Source organism: Anomaloglossus baeobatrachus, chromosome 6, assembly GCF_048569485.1.
Source record: "Anomaloglossus baeobatrachus isolate aAnoBae1 chromosome 6, aAnoBae1.hap1, whole genome shotgun sequence".
Lineage (NCBI taxonomy): Eukaryota > Metazoa > Chordata > Amphibia > Anura > Aromobatidae > Anomaloglossus > Anomaloglossus baeobatrachus.
The window spans coordinates 414,395,475-414,412,119 of NC_134358.1; the positions used below are offsets into that span (position 1 = coordinate 414,395,475).

The following is a 16,645-nucleotide window of genomic DNA, read 5'->3' on the forward strand; positions in this document are numbered from 1 at the left end:
AAAATGTTTTTTATTTTAAAAGTACGTTTTTTTCTGGCACGTGTTTCACGGACCACACCACTGCGTGGCCCGTGGAACATCAGTGATGCCAGAAAAAAATGGACATGTCTCCGTGCAGCAATCACGCACACGCGGGTACGCTGCACGGAGACACGTGCAGTGACAAATCACTGACGTGTGAGCAGACCCATTCATTATAATGGGTCTGCGTATGTCAGTGATTCTGGTACGTTTGTGCTTTTTTTTAAACGTACCAGAATCACTGACATGCAAAGGGGGTGAGTGGACCGCAATAGCACCACTCACAAGCACTATTGGCAACATAATATCGATATGGCCAGTAATTAAAACGTGTGTACCACTCCTTTAAATTAAAAAAATGGCATGAAGAGCTCAAATCACGAAGATTCTATCACTATCCAAATATTCCTGAGCCTAACAGCACCCCTTGGAGGACAGGGAGTGTACTATTAGGAACCAGATGTTTTAACATACACAGTTTTCCTTTCAACATGTGATACTTCTAGTGCACTGGCCTGCATCCTACTGTCTTTATCTTTAGTAAGACTACGACATCCAGGATGCCCTGACGGCCCCAAAGTATCCACTAATCTGTGAATTCAGACTAAACAAAGGATCTTTCTTTCTCCAAATGATTGTATAGCATGGTTACATATTACATGGAGTGATGCCATCAAGCCTTCCACTCAAAACACAGAGTCGGCAACTTCTTCAACCTTTGCAGATTTCCAGAAACTAGAACAAACTGTGTTTTGTTTCCAATTGTTTACCTTGGAGATGATGAAGGTACATTGTGATCTGTGAAAACTATGCCTGGTATTTGGTCACAATCTGCTGTAAAAAGCCCTTCATTAAAAACAGCCTATGGGAATTGTGGTTACGTAGGGCTACAAGGTGAGAAAAAAGAGCTGTTTGAATTGTCACCAGACCAGATTTTTCATGAGCTCAGTTTTAATTTGTAGCTATCTATAAGGATTTCCATGTAACACATTGCCATACCACCAATGATACTCGGTAGTGTTGAATGTCATGCACAGAATTTATTGTAAACCTTGGCAATCAATGGAGACGGAGCAAAATTTAAATTTGGCACAAAATTTATTATTTGGAGAAGGACCAAATCATTTTAAGTCCATTTAGTAAGCTGATACTCACGTCTAAAATTTCCTTGTTGGCTTTAGGTGATGTGGCCTCACGTAACTCTTTGATGGCCACAGGAATTTTGATACCTTCACCTTCTGGAATCCAAAGACCCTAATTACGCAGATGAAGTCAATTATTAAAAAAATGGATAATTATGAAGTATGTATATATTTATACTGTATTAGTCACAGGTTTTCAATCTTTTATTAATAAAGTAAAGATGTTACATGAGTAAAGATGATTTTTCTCACACAAATCCTTGGAAACTAGGGCAGTTGTCTACTAAGACATTGGGAGACTGCGATTATGAGAGGAGTCCTTAGAACATATAAATGCCTGAAGACCTGATTCATTAAGGTGTTCATACCAGTTTTCTGGCCCAAAATACATAGAAATGTTTAATGGCCAGTCCTGGGCATCTCCACCAAAGTGGGCAAAGCTGGAGTGCAATGGGGCATGGCAGAGCCCATCTGTCTAACTCATTAATATTTACAACACTTTTGTAGTGGAATTTTACTCTGGTGGTTGCGTTGATTAAAACTGATGTGCAAAATGCCAATTTTAATGATCGGGCCCTAAATGTTATGTAAAATGTCTATTTGGCTATGAAACAAATCTGTTTCTGACAACTTTTTTTTATCTATTGGCGAAATAGCAATGGAAAGTATATAACAAAACTACAATTTAGAAAGGTTACTGACCAAATATGATCAATCCCTGACCTCATACCTGATATACAGTACCAAACGCGCCAGAGCCGAGGACCTTTATCTTCCTGAATTCAGTTTCTTTCAAGATGCGAAGAAGTGCTTGGTTTGGAGCTTCACCACTGGGTGTAATAGGTTCTACCAGCTACAATGAAATATATAGATATTGTAATATTGTGGAGCTTCTCACTAATATAATGTGTCACAAATTATAATGGAATCCTTTTCCAAAAATTTTTAAAGGGAACTTGTCGGGTGCAATATGCAGCCAGAACCACGAGCAGTTCTGGGTGTATATTGCTACTCTCTGCCTAACCATCCCTGTATACATCACTTACCTCTCCGCCGCCATCGTGTCCGACTGGGGATTTTAGCTTAGTGTGCATGACTTTGGAGTTCGGGTCATGCACACTATGTAGCCGGGTGTATGCGTCCTGGCTTCAAACTGACACACTTCTCTTGCATATATTAAGACATGCAGAATGACAAGGCGATGGTGCAGAATTGAAACATACCTTCATCAAGTTAGTTGCCTAAAGGTTAGCTCTCTTTCAGATAATGCTTGGCTGCAGTTTGTTATAATATAAGAAACCATGCTCAACTCACCTCTTTTGGGGCCACCAGTGAGACTACCTAGCTACTCCCATTCTCCGTTATTGGCTGTGGCAATGAGAACACATAGACACCGTGACAATGAGTGAGCTCAGTGGCTCTGAAGGGGGTGTTCCCTGGTAGAGCCGCTAGCTTACTGATTGGCTGCTGCACAAATCCAAATGCCAGACACTTGGAGCAATGGCAGAGACTCACGGATGGAACTGAGGAAATGGAGTACACTTTTTTTTTTTAACAAACTGGAGTTGGGGCTGAACATTATTTGAAAGGGACCAACCCCTTTAATTCACTGAATTCTTCAGACAGTGGACAAAACCTGCAAATATGGAATCTAGGAGGCTCATCTTCAATACTAACATAGATCATTAGTTTATTACTTTTATATTGTTATTATTGCCTCTGTTTTTAACATATGGCATTTACAAATAATGATGTCCGCACCTCTCTTTCTTGCAGTAATCTACGGAGTGTGCGCTTTCTGTTAATGCGATTTCTTCGAATAAAGAAAAATGCCACCAGTCCTAACACCACGGCTGCGAGGATGCCTCCGACAACTCCAGCGGCAATGTACGCCACCTTAGATCTAAAAAGGAGAAAACATTTGTTATAAATATTCTTTACTTGATATTACAAGCCTCATGCAATCATGCAGGTATTGATGGTATATTGAAATGTCTGATCATTTACACCAAAAGATTCTTTTTTAGGGCATGCTGACAGAAGACTAGGAGATCACCCCTCCAAAACTATTACACTGTAATATTTCTGTTTATAAAATCTGGTAAAGTTCTAGTAAGAAAAACAGTTCATCGAGATGAAAAGGAACAGAGAATTATTCTACCACAGTGAATATTCCTAGCTGGACCAAGCAGAGTATTATATATATATATATATATTGAGCCCAAAATAGTGAAATAAGATTTCAATATGTATTTGTCAGGGGTTAATTGATGTATCAATAAGGGCTCACTATTTGTCCAAGCGAGGGAGGTTGATTCACTTTCTAAACTGCTTGGAGCCTTTTCTTGCAGCTCGTATATTCCAGAGTTGGAAAGTCTGACACAGTTCTTGCTAGAAAGCCAACAGATTATTGTCTACTGTATTAATCAACGTGCGGCTCCAGCTCAGTCACTGCGCCCGCTTCTTTTTACATCTAAACGTCTACAAAAAAGACAGTGAACTCCCAAAATAACTATGAAGTGTATTGTGCTCCTTGGAAGTCCTATCAGCAATAGTGTGGAAGTCTTCAGAGATATGGACATATATGATCTAAAACCTGAAGAAAAAAATTCTAATGTGTAAAATATTACAGATATTTAAAGGAAATAGTACTTTAAAACCACAATTTGACCTTGTAAAGTTTTAACCCCTTTATGACATCTGCCATAAATGTAGGGGGCAAGTTAGAGCGGGTGTATGGAGTGGGCTCTTAGGGAGATCTCATCCTATACTTGGCAGGTAATGGCTGTGTGGTACAGCCAGGACCTTCCGCTAACAATTGTTAACCCGTTAAATCCAGCTGTTGAAATCTGACAGCAGCATTAAATAAGCCCTGGCATCGGGAGTGGCCACTGAAGTGCCCATCGGGTTGCTTGTAATGTACTCGTGGGTTGCTGATGGGTTGCTCAGACAGCAGGGGACCTCCATGTTCCTTTGAAGCCCTCTTGTGGCTGGGCTTCAAAAAAGGTTGAGATTTCTACTATACATAGTTATTCAATGGCACTGGTGTATATAGCTCAAGCGATGAGATGATCACAGGTTACAGTCCAATAAGGGGACAATTAAACATAGTGAAAAGCAAAAAAAAAGTTTTAAAAAATAGGAAAAAAAATAATAATATAAAAGTTCATATCACCGCTTTCTGCCCCCATTTAAACTAAAGATAATGATAATAAAAGAAAAAAACAAATGTGCTATTGTCGCTTTCAGAAAAGTCCAATCTATCAAAATATAAAAATAATTAACGTGATTGGTAAACACAAAAAATTCAAGGATGACAAAATTATGTTTTTTTGGTTGCTGTAATACAAAAAAAATGCTGTAAAAAGTGATCAAAATGTCACATCAATCCGAAAATGGTATCAATAAAATCGGCGTCTCTCCCCGAAAAAAATAAGCCATAACATAGCACCATCAATCGAAAAATGAAAATATTATGGGTCTTAGAAAATGGCGACAGAACCTCCCATTTTTTTTTTTTGCTAATTCATCTTCTGATTTTTTTTTCACCACTAAAATAATGAAAAAACTAGACATGATTGGTATCGGCGTAATCGTACTGATGAGGAGAATCATATTGTGCAGTCAAATTTACTAGAAAATGTGCACCCTATAAAGAGTTCCAAAAAAACCCCATCTCCGAATTCTGTTTTTTTTTCACAATTTCTCCATATTTGGATTTTTTCGCTGTTTTACAGTACATTATGTGGTAAAATGATTCAAAAGTACAACTTGTCAAGCAAAAAAAAAAAGCCCTCACATGTCTATGTAGACAGAAAAATAAAAAAAATGGATCTGTGAAAAAGAGGGAAAAAAAACTAAAGCGCAAAAACGAAAAATCTACACTACAATTTAGGTTGACTTTCCATGAGAATATCAGTGTCTATGAAAGTAATTGAGAAGTCTTACCCAGCAGATTTACATCCTTCAATTCCAGGGCCTGTACACCTATCAAAAGAAAACCAAAACACTTATACATTTAGCATTTGTAGGAATTAAATCCTGACTGGCAAAGAGATCACCACTGAGAGGTACTATTACCAGCACAGGGTAATGGCAGAATTCTGATAATGTCAGTAGATGGCAGCATAAATCAAAAGAAGTAGAATAAATCCATTCTGATACAAACTCGATCACAGTAACACATAAAAGATTAAATATCCCATAATCGCAAAAAACCTATATTATCACAGAGCTATGACAAAATAATCTTTACTTCTGAAAGACAACTAATGTAAAATCTGTTACCGGGCCCCATCTAACACGTGCAGATTTTGATAAACCGAGTGCAAATCGATAGAACGAGTAACCTCTGGGCCCCTAGGCCACTTCTGCACCCCCCATAGCTAGGCCCCTGGTTTCCTTCACTGTACAATGATCACATTAAACAGGTTTTCTGTTATATTTTAACACTCACCATGTGACATAGTTTATAAGTACAGTAAAGACTATAGTTAGCATACGGCTATAAAGTATAGCTCTGTATGCAGCCTCCTAACTTAAATAAAATTTCTCGCTATAATTAAAAAGATTACCCAATAAATATAAATCCTTGAGGTGTCCACTTCTGCCAAGTAGTAAAAATTCTGTTCGGTCACTTCTCAGTTACTGTAAAACTGTTTCTGGGTAAGCGGCATGACATTCGGGGGTGTCATTCAGAACGCTAAATGGAAAGTGTGCCTGGCAATCTACTTATGTAGGGATACTGTAACGATTCTCTGTGCAAGGCATCTCACAGACTTGGAGACTTACAGATCTGGCAGTGTCTCTATTCGTTTGTGCAGAGCATCTTGCCTTTGGAGATGCTCTGCGGCGCCACCCTTGATTCTGAACTAGCACCTTGGTTACTACACACTCCACGTTGGTTCTGGGAGATGCTGGTTACTTAGCTGTTCCACCTTCCAGGCTCAGGCTTCTTTACTGAGCATGCTCCCCCAGAACTCTGCTAGTTATATTCTCTGGCTCTATTTGTTGCCATAGTGTGTGTTTGCTTGTGTTCTGATCTTGGTATTCTGACACCTGGACTGTTATTGGACTTCCCTCTGCCCGCTCCCTATTCCTGTCGTGTTCTCCTGCCTTTGACCTGGACTGTTACGTGACTGCGTCTTTGCTTGCTCCCTTTATTTACTATGTGCTCTCCTTGTATTTTGACCCTCCGATTGTAACCTGACTACACCCGATTACCCCTTATGATTATATGTGCCCCCCTGTTACCAGACCCCGGCGTTCCTGACTATCTTTCCACCCATGCGACTCAGTAAGGTAGTGACTCGTCTTACAGATACCAGAGAAAATCTATGTGTCAATGCATAACTAGGCCCTCAGCACCCAAGAATTACAGTGTCACCCTTCATGGAAATTGGGTCCTACTATAGTTCCCTAAAGGGGTATTCCAGCTTTGCAACCAACATTTGTTTGTACATATCTTCCATTAAAAAGTCCCATAGTATTTTGTGTCTTCAGCTCCTTTGCCGAATACAAACAACCCCTCAGTCACCTAGTTTGTGCAATAAAAGATTAAAGAAGGCCTGACTGCAGTATATGATTGTTTGTAGTCTGTTACCATGGAGACATACAGACCTGCAGATACAGCAGCAGCAGCAGCAGACACAAAACAAGAAATATTATTTGAAAACTGGCTTCAGTAACTAGCTAAAGTTGATCATCAAGGTGTATAAAGCCTTTAAGCGAGAATGCTTTCACTAAATGTTAAAAATAATAATAAAAATAGTATTACTGATAATAAACTACTCTCATCTACCTGAACGATTGGACTTGCTATAGGAAAATCATGGGATAAATACGGTTCACAATTAGCAGGCGGCAGACTGTTCTGCGTATACTTACCCTGTCTTGCATTCCAAGCTACAGTACTGACAAACTCCAGCTTTATCTGGATATTTTGGAACGAGGTTATTACTGTCACCATAATAGTCAGGCAAGCAGCTTTTCACACAGTTTTCGCCATCCTTGAAACTAGCACATTTTTCGCAATGATTTGCATCCTAAAAAACAACAGGGTAATATAAAAAAAAAGCTAAAATACTGAACGCTATTGTATGAAAGCATCTTTCCCAAAAATAGTCAGGACCCCATCTTTCTTCTATACTAATGACCAGGTGTACACTAAGTTTTTTTGAGAATGGTAGTTTGCTAGAGGTATAGGAGGTGTCACAAGGACATGGAGATTTGCTTAAAACACTTACATTGGCAAAGCATATTTGTGAGATTTTGCTAGTTTTATTAGAGACCATTGGTAAAATAGGAGTTGGACATGCAAGCACCCCCATATACATTGGATATCTGTCAGTTGAAAGATGGTTTGGACGAATGTTCAAACGGTAGCTATCTGTCTTGACTAGGGATGAGCGAACTCGAACTGTAAATTTATGGGTTTTTACCGAACAGTGGGTGTCTGAGTTCGGCACTGCTCGTATGCTAACCATTCAATCGAGTACCAAGGTATGCACAGTGCACCTTGCTCGACCCAGTGAGAGCTGCTTGCAGTCTCTGGGGCTCTCACTGGGGGTAGAAGGTTTTCGGATGCTGTGTCTAAGAAAAACCCACAAAAACTTGCTGTGCCTCCCCCGGAAATGCTCTGCTTATGGCCGGCTGCATGTGGGCGGAGAGCTGAATTGCCGAATCATTGACTTATACAGGGTTCGAGCTCTGGCATCAAGTTCAGGTCAAGTCTGGGTCCCGAACCAAACTTTTAACTTTGAACCCGGGGAACCTGAACCACCACCGGTCCAGTCACCTCTACTCCCGACTCCTCCATACACAGGAGCACTTACTCAGTCGCAATCCTGTCTTCTCTAGTAGAGAGCCACTGCCAAACACCTTATCTCGCAAAGAACAAAAGGATAGGCACCCTAAAATCGGACATGCCAGATCTTTATCTCCCCCAACATCATTTGTCGGGGGAGAGTCGGTGGCTCCCATAGACAATAGACTGTTGGCAGAACCAGCTGATATTGATAAGTAGAGTTGAGCGCGGTTCGAGGTTCTCCAGTTCTAGGCTCGAGTGATTTTTGGGGCTGTTCGAGATCGAACTAGAACTCGAGCTTTTTGCAAAAGCTCGATAGTTCTAGATACGTTTGAGAACGGTTCTAGCAGCAAAAAGCAGGGCTTTTTACAGCTACAGTGTGCAGGAGCCATCGCTGGCAGCCTGCCAGAAGCTGGTAACCAAGATAAACATCGGGTATCCAACCAAAGCGCTTTGGTTAGTAACCCGATGTTTATCCTAGTTACGTGCAGGAAGCCCACACTGCCCCGCTCAGCTCACTCCGCCCCCTCCTGCCCGCAGCATGTACACACACACACACACACACACACACACACACACACACACACATGGTCCCGCTCGGCTTACCTGCGGTCGGCCCGGGGGCAGCAGTCCTTGGCACTGGAAAGTGTGGCTGCCGGCCCTTTAAGGCTCACTGTGTTCTCCTGCATTGAGCATAATCTGTGGGCGGAGCTACCGCCCGGCGTCCTGCTCGGTCGCACAGATGAAGGAGTCACAGTGCCAGCCAGCGACCCCCAGCAAATCGCTTCCCTCCGGCGCTGTGTGGGACCCATCTGCACCGTGACCTGATCAGTATGTGGGACATCACTCCCTCCCCGCCCCTCCCTGTCCCCCCGTGCGTGTGTGGGCCCCGCAGAGCCGTGTGTGTGGCCCCCGGAGCCGCGTGTGTGGGCCCCGCAGAGCAAGGTGTGTGTTTGTATGTATGCATGCAGCAGAGCAGTATGCGTGTCTATATGTATGTATATATGCAGCAGAGCAGTATGCGTGTCTGTATGCATGTATGTATATATGCAGCAGAGCAGTATGCGTGTCTATATGTATGTATATATGCAGCAGAGCAGTATGCGTGTCTGTATGTATGTATGTATATATGCAGCAGAGCAGTATGCGTGTCTGTATGTATGTATATATGCAGCAGAGCAGTATACGTGTATGTATGTATGTATATATGCAGCAGAGAAGTATGCGTGTCTGTATGTATGTATGTATATATGCAGCAGAGCAGTATTCGTGTCTGTATGTATGTATATATGCAGCAGAGCAGTATGCGTGTCTGTATGTATGTATATATGTAGCAGAGTAGTATGCGTGTCTGTATGTATGCATGTATGTATGCAGCAGAGCAGTATGCGTGTCTGTATGTATGTATATATGCAGCAGAGCAGTATGCGTGTCTGTATGTATGTATATATGTAGCAGAGTAGTATGCGTGTCTGTATGTATGCATGTATGTATGCAGCAGAGCAGTATGCGTGTCTGTATGTATGTATATATGCAGCAGAGCAGTATGCGTGTCTGTATGTATGTATGTATATATGCAGCAGAGCAGTATGCGTGTCTGTATGTATGTATGTATATATGCAGCAGAGCAGTATGCGTGTCTGTATGTATGTATGTATATATGTAGCAGAGTAGTATGCGTGTCTGTATGTATGTATATATATATGCAGCAGAGCAATATGCGTGTCTGTCTGTATGTATGCATGTATGTATGCAGCAGAGCAGTATACGTGTCTGTATGTATGTATATATGTAGCAGAGTAGTATGCGTGTCTGTATGTATATATATATATATATATGCAGCAGAGCAATATGCGTGTCTGTCTGTATGTATGCATGTATGTATGCAGCAGAGCAGTATACGTGTATGTATGTATGTATATATGCAGCAGAGCAGTATGCGTGTCTGTATGTATGTATGTATATATGCAGCAGAGCAGTATGCGTGTATGTATGTATATATGAAGCAGAGCAGTATGCGTGTCTGTATGTATGTATGTATGTATGCAGCAGAGCAATATGCGTGTCTGTCTGTATGTATGCATGTATGTATGCAGCAGAGCAGTATGCGTGTCTGTATGTATGCATGTATGTATGCAGCAGAGCAGTATACGTGTCTGTATGTATGTATGTATGTATATATGCAGCAGAGCAGTATGCGTGTATGTATGTATATATGCAGCAGAGCAGTATGCGTGTCTGTAGGTATGTATGTATATATGTAGCAGAGTAGTATGCGTGTATGTATGTATATATATATATATGCAGCAGAGCAATATGCGTGTCTGTCTGTATGTATGCATGTATGTATGCAGCAGAGCAGTATGCGTGTCTGTATGTATGCATGTATGTATGCAGCAGAGCAGTATGCGTGTCTGTATGTATGCATGTATGTATGCAGCAGAGCAGTATGCGTGTCTGTATGTATGCATGTATGTATGCAGCAGAGCAGTATACGTGTCTGTATGTATGTATGTATATATGCAGCAGAGCAGTATGCGTGTCTGTATGTATGTATGTATATATGCAGCAGAGCAGTATGTGTGTCTGTCTGTATGTATGCATGTATGTATGCAGCAGAGCAGTATGCATGTCTGTATGTATGCATGTATGTATGCAGCAGAGCAGTATGCGTGTCTGTATGTATGCATGCAGAGCAGTATGCGTGTCTGTCTGTATGTATGTATGTATGCAGAAGAGCAGTATGCGTGTCTGTCTGTATGTATGTATGCATGTATGTATGCAGCAGAGCAGTATGCGTGTCTGTCTGTATGTATGTATGCAGCAGAGCAGTGTGTGTGTGTGTGTCTGTATGTATGTATGCAGCAGAGCAGTATGTGTGTGTCTGTCTATATGTATGTATGTAGCAGAGCAGTGTGTGTGTGTCTGTCTATATGTATGTATGCATGCAGAGCAGTATGTGTGTGTCTGTATGTATGTATGTATGTATGCAGCATAGCAGTGTGTGTCTCTGTATGTATGCATGTATGATGTGTATCTATGTATGTCAGTGTATATGACTGTATAGATTTGTCTGTTTATATGTATTTTTGTGAGTTTGTCTTTAAATATGTATATGTACGTGTATGTATCTGTGTATGTGTGTCTGCGTGTTTATGGGGCCCACTGGGACTCTTCCGCCCGGGGCCCACAAAAACCTGGAGCCGGCCCTGCCTGCGGTGATGAAGTCCCGCCATCCCGACCTCAGCGCTGTCACTGTCCTCCATGGCCGCCGCTTGTCACATCACCTTCTCTCGCTTCCGACCCGAGACTGACTAGCGGTAACGTCACGGGCCTCTCGCGATTCTTGGCTGTGAAGGCGGCGGTCATTGAACTCAGTGACAGGGGCTGTCAGTGTGCTGGAGATCAGCGCAGGTAATGTACCTCGCTGACAGCAGCACTTGTCATGCCCTGCAGTGACCTGGGCTGACCCATTGATGTTAGCTCAGGTCACTGCACTGCTCTCCCAGCCAATGGGGAACATCCTGCTCTTCATTGACTGGGACAGTGTGGATCGTCATGGCAACCCCTTGGATTACACCAGACCTGGATTTGTTTTTCATTCTAATAAATTGGTTAAAGAGGGAATGTTTTGGGGAGTGTTTTTTCAAATAAAAATGTGTTTGTCGTCTATTTTTTTTTATTACTGACTGGGTTGGTGATGTCGGGTATCTGATAGACGCCTGACCTTACCAACCCCAGGGCTTAATGCCAGGTGACATTACACATCTGGTATTAACCTCATATATTACCCCGTTTGCCACCGCACCAGGGCGCGGGATGAGCTGGGGCGAAGCACCAGGATTGGCACATCTAATGGATGCGCCACTTCTGGGGCGGCTGCGGCCTGCTATTTTTAGGCTGGGGAGAGTCCAATAACCATGGACCTCCCTAGTCTGAGAATATCAGGCCTCAGCTGTCTGCTTTACCTTGGCTGGTAATCCAATTTTGGGGGACCCCTACGTGTTTTTTTTTTAAATTATTTATTTAATTTAAAATAACAGCGTGGGGTGCCCTCAGTTTTGGATTACCAGCCAAGGTGAGGTTGCCAGCTGTGGCCTGCAGGCTGCAGCCGTCTGCTTTACCCTAGCTGGCTACAAAACTAGGGGGAACCCTACGTCATTTTTTTTTTCATTTTTTTTGGCTAACTACAAAGCTAAGCACCCCTTAGTGCCACATGAAAGGCACCAAAGGTGCTCCACTTTTTCTCCACTTTTTCTCCACTTCTTCACTTCTCCACTTTTTCTCCACTTTTTCTCCATTTTTTTCTCCACTTTTTCTCCACTTTTTCTCCACTTTTTCTCCACTTTTTCTTCACTTTTTCTCCACTTTTTATCCATTTTTTCTCCACTTTTTCTCCACTTTTTCTCCGTTCTTTTTCTATGGTCGGTCTACCCATTAGCTCTACCATGCATACTGTAGCTCTACACCTACTGCACGTTACTTTATGATTGACATCTCTTTCGTACCAGAGCTGTCTAAGCCTACTCTGACCCCATATTTGTCATTACTATATTGTCCTTGTACTGTATTATGACATTTGTATCATGTGTTTCATTTCTTGCTGTGTTGCAATTTTTTTGCTGCATCCCAATTGTACCTCTACATTGTTCGAGTTTATGTTATTGTTCTCTCACTCTTATGTGATACTGATTATTGTCATTTTTCATGATTACATGCAGATAAGTCCAATCTGACGAAGGCTCAGGCCGAAACGTCATTTGTAACTTGTTTTGGACAAAAACATATATGCTTATGAAAAATTTTTTTTTCTTAATACGGACCAATAAAGAGTGATTTTGCATTACTATCCGTTGTGACTTACTGACTTAGTCTGGGAGATTTAGAGTGCCGAGGCTACTCACTAATTTTATCTATTATTACCTCTGAGCACCTATATACTAGTGAGCAGAGCTTCCTCTACAGTAGTTCTCCTGATTAGGCATGCCCTTACCTCATGAGCAGGGCATTGCAGCTTTGGTAGCAACCATTACGACATGGACTCTGCTGCTGTGGACCCGGGGAGAGTGAGTGCAGATTCATTGCACCCACACTCCTCACATGAAGGGTCCGCACTCCTAGAAAATGGGGGATACGTTCCCTGAGTGTCTCCCCCCATATTCTAGACGGTCCAGTGTCGTCGTGGGACCCCTTTATTTTTTTTCTTACAATAAATTGGTGAAATAGGAAATGTTTTGGGGACTGTTTTTTCAAATAAATTTCTTTTGTCGATTTTTTTTTTTTTGTTAGTACTGACAGTTTATGATGTTGGGTATCTAATAGACGCCATGACATCACAAACTGCTGGGCTTGATCTCAGGTGACTTTACAGCTAGTATCAACCCGATTTATTACCCCGTTTGCCACTGCACCAGGGCACAGGATGAGCTGGGGTGAAGCGCCAGGATTGGCGCATCTAGTGGATGCGCCACGTCTGGGGTGCCTGCGGCCTGCTATTTTTAGGCTGTGAAGGCCCAATAACTATGGACCTTCCCACCCTGAGAATACCAGACCACAGCTGTCCGCTTTACCTTGTCTGGTGATCCAATTTGGGGGGGACCCTACTTTTATTGTGTAATTATTAATATTTATAAAATAATTATAAAAAAGAGCCTGAGGGGACCTCCACATTGGATCCCCAACCACGGTAAAGCTGCCAGCTGTGGTTTTCAGGCTACAGCCGTCTGCTTTACCCTAGCTGGCTATCAAAAATGGGGGGACCCAACGTCATTTTTTTTTTAACTATTTTTTAAATAGAAAAAATTAATGGGCTTCCCTGTATTTTGATTGCCAACCAAGGTAACGGCAGGCACACTGGGGTGGCAACCCATAGCTGTCTGCTTTATCTGTGCTGAGAATCAAAAATACCGCAGACCGCTACGTCATTTTTTTAAAGATTTATTTTTACAGCACTGTGATGTCCAGCAATCAAAATACAGGGAAGCCCATTTTGTTTTTAGTTATTTAAATAAATAATTAAAAAAAATATATATGGCCTCCCGCTGCATTTTTTGTATTGCTAGGTAAGGGTAATCCAAGCAGCTACTGGCTGCTAACCCCCACTGCTTGGTGTTACCTTCACTTGCAATGGAAAATCCAGGGAAGCATTTTTTATTTTTTTTGCCAAAAAACTACAAAAAAAGGACGTGAGCTTCGCCATATTTTTGTATGCTAGCCAGGTATAGCAGGCAGGTGCTGGAAGAGTTGGATACAGCGCCAGAAGATGGCGCTTCTATGAAAATGCCATTTTCTGAGGCGGCTGCAGACTGCAATTCGCAGCAGTGGGGCCCAGAAAGCTCAGGCCAACCTGTGCTGCGGATTCCAATCCCCAGCTGCCTAGTTGTACCTGGCTGGACACAAAAATGGGGCGAAGCCTACGTCATTTGTTTTCTAATTATTTCATGAAATTCATGAAATAATAAAAAAAGGGCTTCCCTTTATTTTTGGTTCCCAGCCGGGTACAAATAGGCAACTGGGGGTTGGGGGCAGCCGTACCTGCCTGCTGTACCTGGCTAGCATACAAAAATATGGCGAAGACGACATAATTTTTTCAGGGGGCAAAAAACTTCTGCATACAGTCCTGGATGGAGTATGCTGAGCCTTGTAGTTCTGCAGCTGCTGTCTGTCTGTATGAAGAAGAGCAGACAGCAGCTGCAGAACTACAAGGCTCAGCATACTCCATCCAGGACTGTATGCAGAATTTTTTTGCCCACCAAAAAAATGACGTGGGCTTCGCCATATTTTTGTATGCTAGCCAGGTACAGCAGGCAGCCACGGGCTGCCTCCAACCCCCAGTTGCCTATTTGTACCCAGCTGGGAACCAAAAATATAGGGAAGCCCATTTTTTTTAATTATTTCACTTATTTCATGAAATAATTAAAAAACAAATGACGTGGGCTTCGCCCCATTTTTGTGTCCAGCCGGGTACAACTAGGCAGCTGGGGATTGGAATCCGCAGCACAGGTTAGCCCGAGGTTTCTGGGCGCCTCTGCTGCGAATTTCAGTCCGCAGCCGTCCCAGAAAATGGCGCTCTCATAGAAGCGCCATCATCTGGCGCTGTATCCAACTCTTCCAACAGCCCTGGAGCCGGGTGGCTTGTTGGGTAATCATGAGTTAATACTGGCTTTGTTTTACTAGCCAGTATTAAGCCAGAGATTCTTAATGTCAGGCACGTTTGACCCGGCCATTAAGAATCTCCAATAAAGGGTTAAAAAAAAACACCACACGGAGAAAAAATACTTTAATAGAAATAAATACACAGACACATTAGAGATTCCATCTTTATTACCCCCTGTCAGCCCTCCATGATCCTGCTCTTCTGTCTTCTTTCTTTCTAGTGTAGTAGTAGTGACGATTGTAGTGAGGATGAGTTTACCCAGCTCATCACTTGGGGCTGAGGAACCTCATCCTCACTACAATCCTCACTAGTGTAGTAGTAGTGACGATTGTAGTGAGGATGAGTTTACCCAGCTCATCACTTGGGGCTGGGGAACCTCATCCTCACTACAATCCTCACTAGTGTAGTAGTAGTGACGATTGTAGTGAGGATGAGTTTACCCAGCTCATCACTTGGGGCTGGGGAACCTCCATCCTCACTACAATCCTCACTAGTGTAGTAGTAGTGACGATTGTAGTGAGGATGAGTTTACCCAGCTCATCACTTGGGGCTGAGGAACCTCATCCTCACTACAATCCTCACTAGTGTAGTAGTAGTGACGATTGTAGTGAGGATGAGTTTACCCAGCTCATCACTTGGGGCTGAGGAACCTCCATCCTCACTACAATCCTCACTACAATCGGGAAGCAGCGTGCAGCCTTCACTCCGTGAGTGATCAGTGCTGCTAGCGGTAACGCTGATAGACGCGTTACCATAGCAACGGTGCTCTCGGAGCCGCGGTTAGCGGTGACGTCACCGCTAACTGCGTTGCTATGGCAACCTCCGTTAATGACCGGCTGTGTCAGCCGGTCCCTAACGGAATGGGGAGTCGACCGTGTGCTAGAGCATGTCGCCGGTACACGGCGATACACATATGTGCACCGTGTACCGGAGAGATGCACTCGCAGGTCCTACATGACGCGTCATAGTCATGTGACCAGTCTGTAGCCAATGAGATAATAGCCACGTGACTGGTCACATGGCTATTTTGACGTCACGATAGGTCCTGCTTCACTGCTGCAGTGCCGGTCACCGGGAGCATTCAGTGATCATCGGATGGAATAGCGGCAGGAGACAGAGTGCAGAAGGGATCGCGGGGACCGGTAAGTGTTATGGCAATGTTTATTAACTGTTTGTGTACATTTATAATGCATTTTTATGTGTTTGTGATTGCCTCCCATTATAGCCTATAGGTTCGAGTTCGGTTCGTCGAACGTTCGACGAACCGAACTCGAACGGGACCCCCGTTCGGCGAACCGAACTCGAGCCGAACCGCGACCGGTTCGCTCATCTCTATTGATAAGCTTATCTGATGTTAATCTAATGTGTATGGGGGCCCGAAGTGATGGCTTATGCAGTAATGTTCTACAGTAGTAAAACAATAGATGCCACTATATACATCTACTCTGTAATGATGCTGAAAACATGCCAATCTGATTTTTCTTCTACTTTATTAAATAGCTGCTCGTGATGTTCACTTTG

The 16,645-nt window shown here is 42.8% G+C and overlaps 1 protein-coding gene across 2 annotated transcripts in view; it reads right to left on the reverse strand.

The window, feature by feature from the left end:
- The window catches only part of EGFR (epidermal growth factor receptor), a 282,394-nt gene that overhangs the window by 36,417 nt on the left and 229,332 nt on the right, over positions 1-16,645 (reverse strand). For both annotated transcript variants that reach the window (XM_075315153.1, XM_075315155.1), the window contains exons 15-19: positions 7,050-7,207; positions 5,112-5,150; positions 2,925-3,066; positions 1,894-2,016; positions 1,177-1,275 (exon numbers count right to left, since the gene is read on the reverse strand). In XM_075315153.1, the coding sequence (XP_075171268.1) occupies positions 1,177-1,275; positions 1,894-2,016; positions 2,925-3,066; positions 5,112-5,150; positions 7,050-7,207 (561 nt within the window). The remainder of the gene's footprint in view (positions 1-1,176; positions 1,276-1,893; positions 2,017-2,924; positions 3,067-5,111; positions 5,151-7,049; positions 7,208-16,645) is intronic.